We start from the raw sequence: 16,671 nt of genomic DNA on the forward strand, positions 1-16,671 counted from the left end.
GGCGCAGGTCTAGGGTCGCGGCAGTGCTAGGCGGGTCCGCAGGTCCGAGGGGCGTGGTCTAGAATCCCTGGGGCAGAAAGGGGCTGGAATTCTCCGGGAAGGGCGGGCCTCGGGTTCCGAGGACCGTGGGGCTGGGCGTGAAGTCCTGTCCGGGATCCGCGGACACCCGCCGTGTGGGGGAGGGGAGCCGCGCTCACCCAGGATGGAACTGGGCCCCAAGGCTCGAACTGGGCTCCCGCCCCCCGCCGCGCCGCCGGGCGTCCTGAGGTTGCCCCGGGAGACGGGTGGGGGCTGCTCCGGGCTTAGTGCTGGCGAGGGTCGCCGGCGGCGGAGCCGGGAGCGCGCGGAGCGCCGGCCGGCGCGGGGCGTGGGGCTGCGCGGGCGCGCGGGGGGTGCTGGACGCTGGGCGCGGCTCCGGCTGCGGCGGGGACGCTGGGTGCGCGCGGGGCCGAAGGACTGGGAGCCCCGGCGGGGCGCGAGGCTGAGGTCGGGGCTTCCGTCCGTGGTGCGGCGGGGGCTGGCGTGGGGGCGGGGGCTGGGGCGCCGGGACGCGCGCGCCATGGTGTCCTCGGGGAGGAGGGTCCGCGAGTGGCCGCGCCGCCCCCGCACCCGGTCACCCGGTCCCGCCCTTGCCCGCTGTTGGGGTCACACAGGCCCGCCCGGCAGTCAGAGCCGCACCAAGTCACAAAGCCCCGAGGGTCACAACCCGCCCCCGCCCCCGCCCCCCAAGGGCCAGTCCCGGTTGCCTGGACGGGCTCCGCCCCGCAACCCTCACTCCCGGTGTCCCCCAGCTGGAGGTCCCCGGGCCCCCAGAGCCGGGCTTGGGGGGCGCACAGCCCCACCCCCGCGTGGCCCTGAGGGCCGGGGGCAGCGCGCTGCTGTCGCCTGGCTGGCTGGGGGCATGGGGTGGCCAGAGCAGGTCCCTGGTCCCGCAGAACATCCCGGAGCGGCCTCGGCGACCCCAGGTCACCCGAGGGCCGGCGCTGCTGCCCGGCTTCCGTGTCACCAGGGCCCCCGCCACCAAGATGTCCCGCAGTCCTCCCCGAAGTTCGCATCCTTCTTGGTCCTCTCTCTCCTCTCCTGCGTCTTTGTAGGTCGAGGGGCGAGTTGGAAAGACACACCCACCCCATCTTTACTCTGTACTTAACCTCCCAAGATAACCCCAAAGTGAGGTTCTTCCACTTTGAAGAGATTGTGAAGGACTCATCGTGGGGCGGGGGGTTCCCCTGGGTGGGGGTCCCCCTTCCCGCCCCTTTGGGTTCTCCCCAGGCCCCCCCAACTACCCCCAAACTGGCCTCAGGGGCGGTTGTAGAAATGGCGAGTAAAGCAAAGGTGGATCACCTCCACCCACCTTCCTCGGCTTCACCGCTCAACCTTTTCAGAACCTGGGCGAGGGGACACCTGAGCCACGGTCACATGTTAACTTATCGCTCAGGCAGTATCACCTGTATTGAAGACACTGTAAACTGACAAAGAATCACGCATCTTTAACACCCCGCACGTCTGGGTTTTCAAGCTCCCTCTGAAATAAAGCACAAGGCAGCATTAAGCCCACAGGCGCTCAGTGAGGGCTCTAAGGCTTTCTGGACCCCAAAGACATCAGGGCTGTCCGGGCTAGCCCTGTCTCTGCTCAGGAGCACCCCCATCTGGCCCCTCCCTGGAGCTGCGGCTGGGTGGGGCCTGCACGTCTACAGGTGAGAGCGGTGGGCTGCAGCATTTGTCCACCTGGCCCCTGCCTGCCGTTGCTTTGGGGAGCCAGGGCAGAGAAGCGGGTGGTCAGTGCTGCAGCTTGGGCACCTCCTGGGCTGGCACTCTGCACCTTCAGGTGTCTCACCTGCACTCTTCCTGTTGGACAGATGGCAATGTGGCAGCTAGACACGTGCTCAGAAGGGAGGAAGCGGGGGGCGGGACCCCTGAAACCCCCTCACCAGGCAGGCCCACACCTGGCCAGCACCAGCCAGCCCTCATCTCCTGGGGCTCCTGTTCTGTGACCCTAATGGCCCAGGCTCTCCACCAGCCCGTGGGACCCGGGGAATGTACCCAAACTAAGAAAGCGGGTCCCGGAGCCTCGCCCTGGACTGAGGAGCAAAACCACGCAGACCTGTGGCCTAGGGGCGCAGGCGCCCTGCGGGAGACAAGTCCTCAAACAAGCGGTGGCAGGCTCCCAACTCGGGGGCTTGCTTGGTGCCCCGCGTCAACTGGGAGAAGCTAACCGTTCCTGCAGTGGCTCCGGGCGTGCTCGCAGGACAGAGGGCCCACGGACTGTGCTTGGTCGTGATTTTAATCAAAGCAAATGTTATTCTCACACCCACACTGTCCCCGCGGTCTGGCAGGCGGGTGGAGGTGGATGGAGGAGACCCCCAGCCCAGCCCAGCCCCCAGGTGAGTGAGGATGCAGACAAACTACTTGTTAGCAGGTAGTGAGGACTTCCGGGTGGAGTATCTTGCAGGTGACAGCTGTGGTTTGGCCTGGGGAGCAGAGGCAACGGGGCAGGAGGGAGGGGCTCCGCCTGGCCCAGGTCACCCAGGCCATCAAGACACGGAGACGTGGCCTGGTCAGTTTTCAGAGCCGTTGATGTGGCCCCGCTCCAAAGGTCACTGAGCTGGCGCAGTGGACAGCTGAGCTCTGTGTGGTTGTTGACAAAGGGCTCAGGGGCTGGAACTGGCCAGTGACAAGGGCTGACCAGCTGCTGGAGCGTGGATTGGCACCCCTGAGCAGGCGCGGCCTTCCGCAATGGCTGGGTAAGCAGAGAGAGGGCAGCAGGGTGGCAGGGGGTGTGGCGTGGAAAGGGCATGGGTGTGGCTGTCCTGTGTCCACACTCTGGGGAGCAGCACCGTCTCAGGGTGAGGACCCAGGACAGAGCACGCAGATTGGGACGCCCTCGTCCCGGAGACGGTGCTGGCCGGGGGCTCTGTCTGGGCACAACTGAGAACTGAACGCCGAAAGGGCTGAGCCAGCGCATAGCCGTCTGCACACAGTGGGCGCTCGACTGAACCAGGGCGGCAGCCGGGTGAGGTGCAGGCAGAGCAGACGCCGGCAGCAGGTCACAGTGGACAGGAAACCTGCCTCAGCCGGCGCCGGGAGTCCAGCCCCAGCTCGGCCCTTCCTCACCCGGCACCAGGCTGACAGACCCACAAGCACAGACTGGTCGGCACGCGCCCGTTTGGAAATCAAAGTCCACCTGGAGCCGGCGGCCTCACAGCAGGAAGGGGTTAGAAGGTAGTAGCTCGGGGACACTAGCATCTGGGCGTGGCCGCGTGAGGGGCCGGCCATCACTGGGCCATTTGCACCACCACAGCTCTCCAGGCTTTCTCCTTGTCGAACTCCTTCAGAGGGCTCCGGGCCACCTGGACCAAGACAGGCAGAGGCTGTTCTGCCGGCCCACCAAGTGCGGGCCGGCGGCTGCACTGACAGGACAGCCCCCCAGCCTGGGAAGGCTAGAAGGAGACCCCAGGGCCTGGGATCCCCGCCGGGTCTGCACCTGCCCTCTGCAGGAACGGAGCCTGGGCGGGGGGTAGTGCTCTGTGGGGCCACACACCGGTTCTGGGTGGGGGTCGGCACTGGCCCAGTGGCCATGGTGGCCGGGGCTCCAGAGGACTCCCACCTGCTAGTGAGCCAGTCCTCTGAGCGGTGGTACCTGGCAGAGCCAACATCTGCACGCAGTAGGTACTGGATAAATAACCCCAGCGTGGGAGTGACACACCAAGGTGCAGGGACCTCCAGGCCCTTCCTGGGGGGCAGGGGGCAGGGGCAGGGCAGCTCCCCCACAGAGCAGGGGTCTGGGCCTGGCCTGGGCTCTCCGACAGCAACTGCAGGGGCCGTGACCCCGGGGAGGGCGGACCCACGACCTTCAGGGACAGGGAGGCAGTTCCCGGGCCCAGCTCCCAAGTCCTTCCCCCGTCTGCACCAGAGCCTGGTTCATCGCATGTCCAGCCCAGGGACAGAGCAGTCCCCCCAGGAGCCTGACCGCAGCCAGCTAACCACAAGGAGATGGTGGGTCTGAGGAGTGTGGAGGGATCAGCACCAGGACGGCCGCTGAGGATGGGGCCCTGGGCAGGAGCAGGTCCCCTGGGAGGACCAGGAGCAGCCTGATGGGAACACAGAGCCGGGGTGTGCAGGGTGCAGGGTGTGAGACTGTGAGGGGCCCGAGGGTGGCTGGGCAGGAGGAGTGCCTGGTGCACCCAGGTGGCCCTGCAGGACCCCGCTCGGGGCGTCGTGCACCTGAGGGCAAACCCTCAGCCTCTCAGGTGTGGGGATGAGAGGTGGGACCTGGGCAGGTGTCCAGGCAGCCTGAGTCTGGCAGAAGAGGGGGCATGACCCCCAGAGCCCACGCAGCACCCCTGCCAGGAGCCGTGTGCGAGGGCCAGGGCGGGGCTTCTCTGGCTGCTCGACCCGGGCATGTGGGCAGGAGCAAAACTGAGAGCATTCAGCCCCAAATACTTTTTCAGGATGGATTCGCATTTGCCTAGCTGGTATTGAAAAATGCGATATTTCGCTTCTCCAAGATGTGTCCGGGGGTCTTGAAAGAGGTCAGCGGGGGCGGGTGTCGCTTGGCACAGGCCCTGGGCGGGCCCCAGGAGCACAGAGAGGCCCCCGGCTCAGAGGCCACTCACCTGGGCGGCGGGGCGCTCCTGTGGGCTGGCCGCCTTGAAGCTGGCGCACTGGATGACGGTGCCCGTGTGCAGCCCCGCCTGCAGCAGCAGCTCCAGCAGCAGCAGCAGCAGGAGCACGTCGTGGGACTGCCGGGGGGGGGGGGGGGGCGCAGGTGTGAGCAGTGGGGCTGCCGGGGGCTGCCTCTCAGGCCCCTGCACCCCGTGACCCCCACCCTGTGACCTGCCCGCCAGCAAGTTTGCAGGGAGCAGCGCCAGGCCCGGACACTCGGGCCACAGACCCCTGCGCTGTGGTCCCAGCAGCCTGAGGAGGCCCTTCTGCCTGAGCGGCGTCAAGAGGATCAGCTCTGCGCTGAGGCCTGCTGTTCCGGGCTTACCCCGCCCCTCCCCCAGTGGCCCGTGGACGGCCCTGTGGGCGGTACGGCCTGCTCACGTATGAGGCTCCCGGGCCCCCAACAACCACACGGGTCAGCGGGGAGCCAAGAGCACCGCCGTGGCCACCCGGTGTGCCCTGTGGAGTGGTTTGCACAGCGTCACGACCCAGATGGCCCATCCGCTCACTGGGGACTGCCTGGTGACCTGGGTCACGTGGACTGTTGTTTGTATGGAAAATAGTACAATAATTAATAAACAGTAATACAAGCCCTGGCTGGTGTAGCTCAGTGGATTGGGCACCAGCCTGCAAATCGAAGGGTCACGGGTTCAATTCCCAGTCAGGGCACAGGCCTGGGTGGGGGCCAGGGCGGGAGTCAGGGCGGGCCAGGTCCCCAGCTGGGGGCGTGTGAGAAGCAACCACACATTGATGTTTGTCTCCCTTCCCCTCTCTGTAAAAGTAAGTAAATAAAATCTGTAAAAGAAGCAATAGTAACACAAGAATAAACCATTTCATACTCTGCATACTCACAACTGTAAGCCCCCCTTTGCCCCACCCTGTGACACCTTAGGAGGAAGGAGTCCACCAGCCCCCGGATCTCAGCCTCTATGCACAGTCCCCCCACAGGGCAGGACTGGGGAGCCTGGGCTGCAAGGAGAGGCTGGTGGGGCTGCTCCCTCCCCCTGGCGGGGCCCCTGGTGTCAGGATGGCGGCTGGGACACTGTACCGAGTCGACGCCTCCTCACCCGCTGCCGGCTCACAGGGGAGCTGGGGTGGAGATGGGCATGCCACCTGCCTCCCTCCCGATGTGAGAGCGACCCGGGCCAGAGCCTGCCATCAGCACTAACCCACAGGCAGAGGTGCTGGACCAGACGTCCCCGTGGGGGCATCCCATCACTCCCTTCCTGCAAGGGGACATGTGCCTCCCTGGGGGTCAGTGCAGGACGGCCACCCCAGCTGACACCAAGGAAACAGATTCACAGGTGGGATCGTCTCCCAGACAACTGACCCAGCCTCCAAAAAGTCAGTGCTCAGCTGGGGGGAGTGGGTTGTGCTGTGACGTACAGCCAGATGCACATTTGACCCTGGGTGGGGCTCAGCCCCAAAGCCCATTCTTGGGATGATTCATGGAAAGTGAGTGAACTGGGCAGCAGGGGTGTCACAGGACAACCGGGCCCCCTCAGTGTGACAACAGGCAGTGAGGGCGGGGCCTGGGCGGAGCTGCCCCCTGGGTCTGAGGGGCACAGTGGGCATTACCCCCCCAACAGTCTCCATGGGAGCCAGCTGGAGTCCACCCATGCCTGCGTGGTCAGATGGGGCGTGCAGGGCTGTCTGGGAGACAGTCCCCAGGTGCTTGGCACGGGTGTCGGCGGCTTTGGGTGAAAGATGCGCACCTTGAGGGCGGGTGGGTGGTCTTCAAACACCTCCATGACCCTCCTTGCACTGAAGGTCAGGTACCCGGCAGCCGTGAACAGCAGTGGCGCTGAGAGGCTGCAGATGGCCATTAGCACCTCCACCTGTAGAGCAGATGGCCACGGTGGCCCAGGTACTCGCTCGAGTCGGCCACGCACCTGCCCTCCTGACGCTGGGGGTCTGTCCCAGTCAGCCCACTGCCCCCCCCCTGCCCCCCGTGCACTGAGAGTTCCGAGTTCTCTCATGTAGGCACAACCGTCCGTGGTGCCGGGAAACCACCGCCCGAGGCCTGCCTGGCACCCTGTCCCTACATCGCACAGAAAGGCCACACGCCTGCAGGTGTCAGGGCTGCATCCCACTCTGGCCCCGGGCACTCGGGCTGGACCCAGCAATGGTCACATCCAACAACTGGTCCTGGCAGATGCAGGTCAGAGGCAGAGGGGGCTCCTCCCCCCGAGTAGTCGCCCCCCCACCCCCCCGACAGCCCAGCCCTGGGGCAGGTGCCCCGCAGCCCAGCGGCCTGGCTCCCACAGGGAAGACACCAGGCAGCAGGCCTCTGGACCCTGGGGACAGGACGTCACCTACCAGACACCTGCTGGGACACTCTGCTGTCACGTGACTGGCAATGGCGCTTGGAAAACACTGAGAGGAAAGACAAAAGGGAGACTTCAGAGGTGACAGACCAAGAAGTCAGACTCCCAGGGGCGTCCTGTCGTGTGACAGCGCCACCTTGGGGCCAGGAGGGGACAACTCGGCCCCGCTTCTGGGTGAACCTCCTGGCAGCGCCCCACTGCTAGCCTCTCCCGCATCTGCTCTCGGAGGGGACGCCGCCCCAGACCCGTGTGCGTGGCGGGCGCTACAGGTCTGCTGAACCAGCCAGCGCGGCCACGCAGGCGTCAGCCGCCCTGACAAGTCACAGGCGCTGCTGCCCTGGGTTCGGGATCCAGGCAGGGCCACACTCGGCTCTGCGGGGAGACCCCGGCCTCCCTCTCCGCCTGGACAAACGTCTCTGAGTGTGCGCCACCCAAGTGCGGCCCAGGCTTCCGTGTCTGGTCACCTCTGTCCCTCCGTGACCCGGCCCAGGAGCCCAGGAGGCGCCGCGCAGGCCTGGACACGCTGACTGTGTACTAGGCCCTTACCACGTGCCGGCCGCTGGGCTGAGCGTTTGCTAGGGGGTGTGTAATGCAGAACAACGGTGCACGCAAATGTATTTCCTGAGGTAGGTGTCAGGTTATGAAACGGTTAGATTATGAAACTATATAAAATAACAAATATTTTTAGGCGAGAATAACACAAAAACTGTAAAGTAACAAGAGCTGTTACAATAAAAAGCAGGTGCCACACTGACCCATGGGGCTGTGGATGCCCCGGTGCCTCCGATGGAGGCCAGTGCCCATGTGCCCACCTGCTTTGGCCCCCGTGGCCTTCCTGCCAGCGCCATCCAAACAGAGCCCCACAGCCAGCCAGGCCAGCCCTGGCAAGAGCGCTGGTCCACCCCGCAGGCGGATGAGGGCCCTGCTGGCTGTACTCACGGCCACTAAGATCCAAAAGAATGTCACCGAAAGGTGTGGGCTCGAGACGGCGTCGTCCACGTTCAGAGCGATGACCCCACCCAGGACTGCGGAGACGCCGGCAGTCACCTCGATGACCTGTGGGGCGGAGGGTGGAGGCAGCGTCGCCAGGGCACGGGGGGCCAGCCGCTGGAGTGCCCCTGACAGGCAGGCAGGGTGGGCAGGCGCGAAGAGCTTGGGCCGAGGGCCAGCACGCCATGCCGAAAGCTGGAGAATGACCTCCAAAGCACCGAGGACACGTCCCTTCCAGCCCAAAATGAGCAGGAAAGGGAAACCGCTCCCGCCAATTCAAAGGCAATGGGGAAGCAGCCCAGATAGAAAATGGCAGCACACGCATGCTTGTGGCTGCAGCTGCTCCCGACGGGCAGGGGCTTGAAGGCCACAGAGAGGACCAAGAGTGAAGGACATCGTACGCTGTTCATAGCGGCAACGCAAAGCAGAATGAGAAGGAGAGAGATACATGGGCAGCCAGTTCAGATTCTGTGCCAAAACCATTCTAAAGACAGAGTTGCTACGTAATGATGGAAAAAAGAGAGAGAAACTCATTGGGACGCAGCACTACACTGGTGTGTGTGTAAATGAAAACACGGACTCCAAATGCCCTCAGCGAGAATCTACAGACCCACGAGGAGAACCCGGTGCCGCCAGCTCGGGATGGGGGGTAAGTAGCTTTCCGTCATAGGACAAGCGGACTTAGAAAAAAAAGAGACAAAGTAAAACGAGAGAGCGGCCGTGTAATTCATCCTTGAGACCAGGGCACTTCTGAGCGGGACGGAGACGCGCTTCAGGGATCCTGGGGACAGCAGGTGTCCCCTGGGACCAGCTGCACCGCCTCCGTCAGACCTGCGCCTGCGTCCGGCCTGCGTCCCAGTCGGCGCCTGTCTCTGCCTGGTTCACGTGCTGCCCTAAAAGGGTGCTGGCGGCTCCTGAGACGAGGGGTCTTGTCCCCAGCAGTGTGACAGGAGCCGTGTCCCTCACAGACTGGAGCACATGCCCCGTCCAGGCAGCCACATGCCAGCTGTCTCCAAAAATGAGCGAGGTGGTTTAATCCAGTCTGGGCTGTCCCGCTCCCAGAGTGAAATAAAATAACAAGGGGGAAGAAAGGGAAGTTAACTTACTGAGTAGGATTTCAGGACCCGCACAGGAAAGGTCACTTCATACAGCATGTTGCTGCTGTCAGAGACGGAACCCTAAAAAGAAATGACACGGTGACCTCCCAGGCTCGGCAGGGCCGCCACCGGGCAACGTCCCCAAACACGAGCAGCTGGAGGTCGCAGGTGGCTGCCAGGCTCGAGTACAGAAGCTCGAATACTCATCCTCCTTGCCCAAGGCGGCTCTTCCAGCAGACTGGTCTCTCCGTGCGGCACTGTGGGGCAGCGGCGGGACCCTGCCCCCCGCAGGCAGCAAGCATTCTGGGACGCTGCCCTGCACAGATGCAGCATGGCCTCGCAGCCCGGGCCCCGCCCACACTCGGCACCCCTACCTTGGGCCTGCCTGGCGCCTCGCTGGACCTCGCGGAGACGATCACCGTGGCCGCCATGAGCAGCTCCAGCAGCAGCAGCAGGATCAGGTTGAAATTTATCTGCCAAAGGACAGCACGGCTCTGTGGGACCTGCTTTCTTCCCTCTGTCACTGCAGACAGTCCCACAGCCAGGCCTCGGCGCCCGCTCGCTCGGGCAACGCTTGGGGTCCTGGGCTAGGTGCCCCCACGCACCTGTTCCCTCACCACTCCTAGCCAGAGGGCCGCGCTCGGTGCCCCCGAAGGGAGGAAAACCTACGTTCACACCAAAACCCATGTGCGCTGACTGTGGCCCTAGTGCCCAAGACTGAGGACCCCGGGGCTGTGGGGGCACCTTTCCCTACCCTGACTCTGCTGGCAGTTACACGAATCTACATCTATGGGAACATTAACAAGTAATATACTAAAGATGTCACCTTAGCATCAGTTACTGTTCATAGAGTTATAGACTAAATAATGTCTGTTTAACCATGTACAAATGAGCCAGTCCAGAGCTGGCCCCAACCTCTCTTTGTGGGGTTCCTCCTGGGGGCCACCCCCCACCGCCCTCAGCACCCAGGCCAGGGACCCAACCACCAGGGGCCGTCCCTGTGCCAGAGCCCCTTGTTCACACAGCCCACCCTCAGCCTGCTGCCCTGCCGGTTCCTCCACAGAAAGCCACAGTGAAGGCTCCTGTGCCCTGGTCCCAGCTCCCTCCCCACCCACGTCTTCCTCCCGTGTGCCCCGCCCCCTTGGCCGGTGTCTCCTGCTCCCAGGCCTCACCATACCTGAACAACAGTAAAACCCACGTTTCAAACCAAGTGGGATCCATTAGTAAGTTTGGGCTCTGTACTATTTGTGCAAATTGTTTTGAGTCTTAAAATGTTTCAAAATTTTTTTTAATCAATAGCACCTCTCTGTACCAGCAATAATTGACCCAAAAATATAATTTAAAAAATAATACACCCTTCATAGTAGCAATTAGGGATAACTTAACAAGGAGCACAGAAAACATTAAAACCCTCATGAAGGACACCCAAGGTGGTCTGAGGAAGTGGAGAGGCAACCCAGGCTCTCAGTCGGGATGATATGATAAAGAAGTCAATTCTCATAAAATTATTCAGCACACTTAAAATGATCATAATGCAGTTCCAGCTGCAACTTTTTAAGGAACTCAACAAGCTTGTTCTAAAATACATTTGAAATAAGAGCGGACAACTTTGAGGATGAGTGAAATGGTGGGGCATTCTCCCAGGAGTCAAAAGACGGACTGCAAAGCCATCGCAAGAGCGGGGCAGCCGGTTACAGACTGACCCACGGCAGCAGCGCTATCCCAGCTGGCGGGCTGATCCGCTTTCTAAAAGCAGGTGCAGCCACCTAGACTACAGGTGATCAAGGATGTACGTTTCAACCAGCGGCCACTGGCGTCAGTTCAACCCTAAGAAGATTCATCGACTTGGAGTGCGTGAAGAACTGCAAAACTGCTCAATTGTGACACAGCACGGCTGTGAAAACGGCACTGATGTGGAACAGCTCCACAGACCTACAATGTCCTGCCCCAGGGAGACACTCAAACCCAACATCCTGCGGAAAGTGTGCTTCCCATAGCCGCTGGGAGCTGACTCATATACCCACACACGTCCCCGCGCCTGGTTTCTGATTGGTCAGGCTAGAGCTGCTCTGATTGGTTGGAGCTCCACAGCTCTGATTGGGCGGGAGAAGCCTCATTCCTATTGGTTGAGACAGGATCCGGGGACTCCTCTATCCCCGGCTCCTGACAGGTAGCAATGGCTGCGAGGCTCTGCTTCTTAAAGTCTGAGCCCAAGGAGTCACTGGTTCCGACATCGCGGTCTGGAGGATCTTGCATGGGCGTGGTTCCGGGCTCCCGGTCGCGCGTCCTCAGTACGAAGCTCAGGCTACCACGTGGCAGCAGGCACCTGAGGAACGCGAACTGCGGGGAGGCTGACATTGCTGGCTCACCGGCCACCCCAGAGGGCCGCGCCGCAGGCGTCAGGCGCCCTTCTCCAGTTACTCATCTGCTCTGGGACCCCGGGCGGGCGGCGCGGGGGACTGCCGTAGACGACGGACACTGGAGCACTGCCTTGGTTTGGGGTGTTTGCTCTAAAGGACGTTCTGCGAGTACTCACGCTTCCTGGTCACACGCGCAAGCCCCTTTCCAGGGTTTGCGCCCTGGGGCCGCGCACTCGGAATCCCCGTGTGTGCGCTTCACCATGCGCGCGTCTGCAGAACGTGCTGCAGAGTCCAGACACTTCCAGGCCTCGGAGTCGCTGGAGGAGCTTCTGCCCGTCTGCGGTCGAGAACGGCCTCTCCCTGTGGTTTGAATTTACCTCCTCCGGTTACTCGCCAGGCTGAGCATTGCTCCGCTGCCTGCACAGCATCCTCCTCGGGAGTGGCGTCAGCCCTCCCCTGGTGCCCTTGGCTCTCTTGTGGCTCTGAGCAGGGGTTTGGGACGGGCCTTCGACCCGGGAGAATTCGGGTCCCTTCCTCACAGCGTGTCCCTGTGCCCCTCCTGGCTGTGCTCCAGCCCGCTGGGTCTGGTTTGGGGCTGGGTTTTCATGGCAGTGGGCGGACAGGGTCCGCGGCGGGGCGGCTCCATCTCATTGGGACGGCAGTGTGACAGCTCCAGGCCGCAGGGTCCAGTCCCCAAACCCATTCTTCTGGAGGCACCCCCGTCCCTGGCCCCGGTCACCACCTCAGCTGGCCAGGTGCAGCAGGTGCTTTTGCTCCAGACCCACTTCCACACGGCGAGGACCTCCTTCACGAAGAAGCATTAGGGTCCCGCTAAGCCCTTGGTGTTTTCCCCGGAACAGTCCTGCTTTTGTTACATTTATCCCCAGGAAGTTTCGGTGATTATTTCCCTAACATGTATATGCGTTTAAACTACGTTTTCACACTTTCCTGTTGCTAGCACAGGTAGTCGTTTTATCCTGGCATTCACACCCGGCAACCTGGGCACCAGCCCTCGGAAAACCCAGGGTCTCTTCTGTGGACAATGGCTCGGTGTTGCTCTCGGTCCCGGATGCATCTACTTTTTGTGCCTTACTGGCCTGGCTCAGCCTTCCTCAGGGCCACCTGTCGTTTCCCTGGTGTGATGGAGGTGGCTCGGCGTCACACCCGGAGCAGGGGGCATTTGTGAGGAACCTCCGATTGGGTCCTCGTCATAGGATCGCCTCTCTCGGCTCTGGCATGGGAACGGGGAACAACTGGCTCTCCCCTTTTCTTAGAGGCGCACCACACCACCCATGGCATCGCAGGCATGATGAGACATATTGCTGTGTTCCTGTTCATTTCTAACAACTGTCGTGGGAGAAGCATTAAGATTTTATCGATAAATCCATCCACTGGAAGCAATGAAGAAGTTAAGAGAATTCTTTTCTTCAGGAGCATAAATATAATTCTCCAACTTTCAGACTCCAGAGCCACGATGCACTCACTCGCACAGGCCCACCCGCAGACGGTGCTCGGTGACGCCAACCATACCCCCCCACACAGACGCTCAATGGGCAGACGCGCCCCCAAGGGAGGAAACAGGCACGGCGTGGGGCCCACGCGGCCCTGGGACTCACGTCTATGGCTGACGGGTTCAGGACCAGCTTGCAGCCGAACCAGATCAGGCACGTGGTGGTGACGGCAAACGCGGAGACAAACAGCATCTGGAAACTGGGGATCTGAAGAGAAGACGGGAGGCGCTTCACTCCCCTCTGCGGAACTACGGAAGTGAAGGCAGCAGTGACCTGATTCCAGGTCACTGATTAAAAACCCTAGAGACCGTGACACATTAGAATTAGCCCGGGCGGGTGCACCGCCAGCTCCTGGGGACAGAGGGAGGAAGAGCACAGGAGACTCACAGTGGGGGCACCGGGCGCTGAGGGAGGCGGAGGTGCACTCCTCCCATGCACAAGTGTGTGCGCGCACACGTACAGAGAAGTGAACATGCACCCGTGCACATGCATGTGTCTGTCAGCCCCACAGGGCCTGGGGTCTCTCCACAGCCCATGGGCAGAGCGGCGGCCCCCAGGGTTCGGAGATCGGCTGGAGGCTGGACTCACCACACTGACGTTCCTCCTGGAGACAGCGAAGCTCACAATAGCCGCGGGAATGCACTGGAGAGCAAGCAGAGCTCGGTGAGCGGTGGCCCCCACCCTACGCGCCCAGGGCGTCGGCAGGGCCAGTGTTGCCGGCCCGCTGGACATGGGTTTCGCTGGACATTGAAAGGTCCTCAGATCTGTCAGAGTGATTTATTCTGGAAAAAGTCTTAACGTTTCTGATGAGACGAAAAAGACATTCGCTGATGAGCAGTATTCTGGGTGGACACACTTGGAAGCTGGGCTGCAGCTTCCTGCGACTCGAGACCAAGCTTGGTCTCCACTTGAGAAATCCCACCGCGGGGAGGAAGCACAACTGGCCAGGAGTGCAGAGTCTCAGCAGGTTCTTGTTGGGGCCCCACAGTGACCCCACAGAAGCAAAGGGCAAGGGAGGGGGCAAACGTGGGAGTGCAGGGAGGTGGGCAGAGGGGGGTGAGCAGAGGTCACACCAGGTGCTGCTCTTGTGGGTGACAGACCCTGCAGACCCCAAAGCTGGGGCAGCTCGAGCTGAGGGGGCAGCGTGTGTGGGTTGGGGGCGGGGTGGGGCCACCGAGAGCTGAAGGGGAGCCCTGGGAACCCCATGGAGACTTGTCTCTCCAGCCTGTCGCCTGAGGGTGAAGGGCACTGCCAAGAATTTTGCTGGGCCACTCAGCCTAGGTGGCCACTCAGCCCCAGTGGCACCAGGGCCAGAGGTTAGGTCACTGTGGCCCCAACAAGGGCTGCTCCAGTGGTGGGGACCAAGGGTCACCCAGGAGTCGCAGGGCTGTCCAAACTTTTGGCATCTCTAGACCACACTGGAAGAGGAAGAGTTGTGTTGGGCCACACATTAACCGCACTGCGAACCGTAATCGCAAAGAAATCTCATCTTGTGTTAAGTAAATTTACAAGCTTGTGTTGGGCCACAGGCACAGCCCTCCTGGGCTGCAGGTTGGCGCCCCCTGCTGGAGAGAATGGCAAGGGCAGGATGAGTTGTTCCAAGGAGTTTTGTTCTAAGGCAGCAGAGGTCGGCACCATGGGTGGGGGCACAGGGCAAGGGGAGCTTGTGTCTGTTTTCAGACGTTCGGGGACGGTGACGGGGCTGGGGCTGGGGAGCAGGCAGGCGAGAGCCCCCCCCCTCATGAGACCCGGGACGTGTCCTGGGATGACCAGTAGCCCCCATAAGCAGGGCACAAGCCATGGGAGGGCGGGGTCAGCCCTGTGTCCTGGAGGGCCCGAAGTCTCTGAGGCCAGAGACCAGAGTGCCGTTTCCAGCCCAGAGTCTGTGGAGTGGCTCAGACTTGCTTCATGGGTGGTTTCAGAGATCATCAACCCCACTGAAGCTGCAGCCCTGTGAGGAGGCTCTGGATGAGCGGCAAGGGACAGCAATGCGTCGCTCTCAGGGCACAAACCCAAACGCACATCCACAAACCTTGTACTGGAGATGGAACCAATGACACTGCTTACCGAACCTGCAGCACAGCGCAAGTAATCCATCTCGGCAGGAAACACGTTTCCCAGGTACAGTGAGAAGCCCGAGGTCACAAGCAGGCAGCCCTGCAACACAGCGGCAAGTTCAGGACACAGCACTGCACATGGGAACACCACGGAGTGCGGATGTCCCTATGCACCAGCATCTCGCCTGGATCCCGCCATACCTGACTGCTGACAATACACGGTCGCAGCCCACTTTCCCTCCAGCGTCAGGCTATGGGCTTCACCATTTATTTGAGGAAGAAAATTTAAGGCAAGAAATGGCACCTCTCCCCAGAAAACACCCTTGCCCCAACAGGTGCGATTTCTGAGCCTTGGATCCACACCCCCAGGCCCAGGCATGAAGCCCCATCCGGCTGGGCTGGGAGGTGGAAGCTCACTGCAGAAGGTGAGGTTGCAGAGTGGGTGGGGGTCAGTGTTAAAGGTCCCTCACACCCAGGGTCTGGGCAGGGGGCCTTGCGTGACCCACTGTGATGGGAGTGCTGGAACCCAGGAGCCTGGCGTGGGTAGCAAGATCCCAGCCTGGGTCCTGGGTTCTTAACCAAGGTGGCAGGGAGCCCTGGGGTCCCCAGGTGACCGAACTCATGCGGGCCAAAGTAACCCTTCGGTCGTTGCATGCCTATCCAAGCACGTCTGGAGGCAACTGTCCCAGGACCCCGGCCAGTTTCCTCCAGTGTTTGGTCCCCTGAGGCCTGGCCACCTGCTCCCTGCTGGCCCTGTTCCTTGGCCCCTGGGCCTGCTCTGACTCCACGGCCTGGCCCCCCGCCCCGGGACACCACCCCACCGTCACGCTGCAGAAGGCTCCTCCCCACCCACATGGTGACTCCAGATCCCCCCAGCGGTTGAGGGTCATGGAGGTCACCCACAAACCATGCATGAACCTGTGGACAAGCAGGTGGGCCCTGGGCTGTCCCCACTGTGGCAGGACATGGAGCAGCATGAGCTCAGAGGCCTGGGGCTGGAGCCGGAAATGTTGGTGAATGGAGGGCAGTGGTTCATACAGCACAGCCCCACAGGGCCCTCCAGAGCAGAGTAAGGGAGCTGCTCTGTCCCACTGGGCCCGGGAGCAACACCTCCTGGGGACAATGACCCCGTGGCCCTGGCCCGGCTACTCACCCCCATCAGCACAGAGAAGACCCATGTCTTGTGACTAAAGCAGGGGGGCAGCCTTGAGGACAGCTGCAGGTCGCCGGGCTTGGTGTCCGTGTAGCTCCCCACGTCGGGCCGTCCCCGCTCCAGGGTGGCCATCCGGTCGTAGCTGGGCTCCTCCCTGCACGACTCCTCCCGCGCCATGGCGCTGGGGCAGACACTGAGCTCGGTGCCCACGGCGGCTGTGCCTGGGACTCTGCGTCGCCTCTGCTGCTTTGGATCACTCTGAGGACGCTCCCGTTGAACTAAGTTGTTTTCAGCAAGGTAAGTCTTGTTCGAACGGAAGGGCTGTGGGTTTGAGGAAGAAAACAAGCACTTATCTCAGTAAGTGACTAAAGCCACTTTCTCAACACAACCTACCTGCCTGTCTGCATTCAGCGTGGGGTGCTGGGCTTTGGGTGCCCACTGCCTGGCCCACAGGCCTTTCAGCTCCCACTTCCCAGGAGGTGCTGGCTCCTCTGAGCCCTTAAATTGCTCAAGG

The 16,671-nt window shown here is 62.1% G+C and overlaps 1 protein-coding gene across 1 annotated transcript; it reads right to left on the minus strand.

Moving 5' to 3' along the window:
• Positions 1-432: 432 nt before the first annotated feature.
• On the minus strand, positions 433-16,341 carry MLC1 (modulator of VRAC current 1). The gene is made up of 11 exons (XM_053919820.2): positions 16,158-16,341; positions 15,015-15,104; positions 13,536-13,589; positions 13,053-13,154; positions 9,451-9,549; positions 9,086-9,157; positions 7,929-8,045; positions 6,982-7,038; positions 6,378-6,500; positions 4,614-4,739; positions 433-3,347 (listed from the first exon to the last, which is right to left on the minus strand). Exons 1-11 carry the CDS (start codon positions 16,332-16,334, stop codon positions 3,273-3,275), a joined length of 1,092 nt encoding a protein of 363 aa, XP_053775795.1. The 5' UTR covers positions 16,335-16,341; the 3' UTR covers positions 433-3,272.
• Between the last annotated feature and the right edge of the window lie 330 nt (positions 16,342-16,671).

This window comes from Desmodus rotundus, chromosome 3 (assembly GCF_022682495.2).
Source record: "Desmodus rotundus isolate HL8 chromosome 3, HLdesRot8A.1, whole genome shotgun sequence".
NCBI classification, from domain to species: Eukaryota; Metazoa; Chordata; class Mammalia; order Chiroptera; family Phyllostomidae; genus Desmodus; species Desmodus rotundus.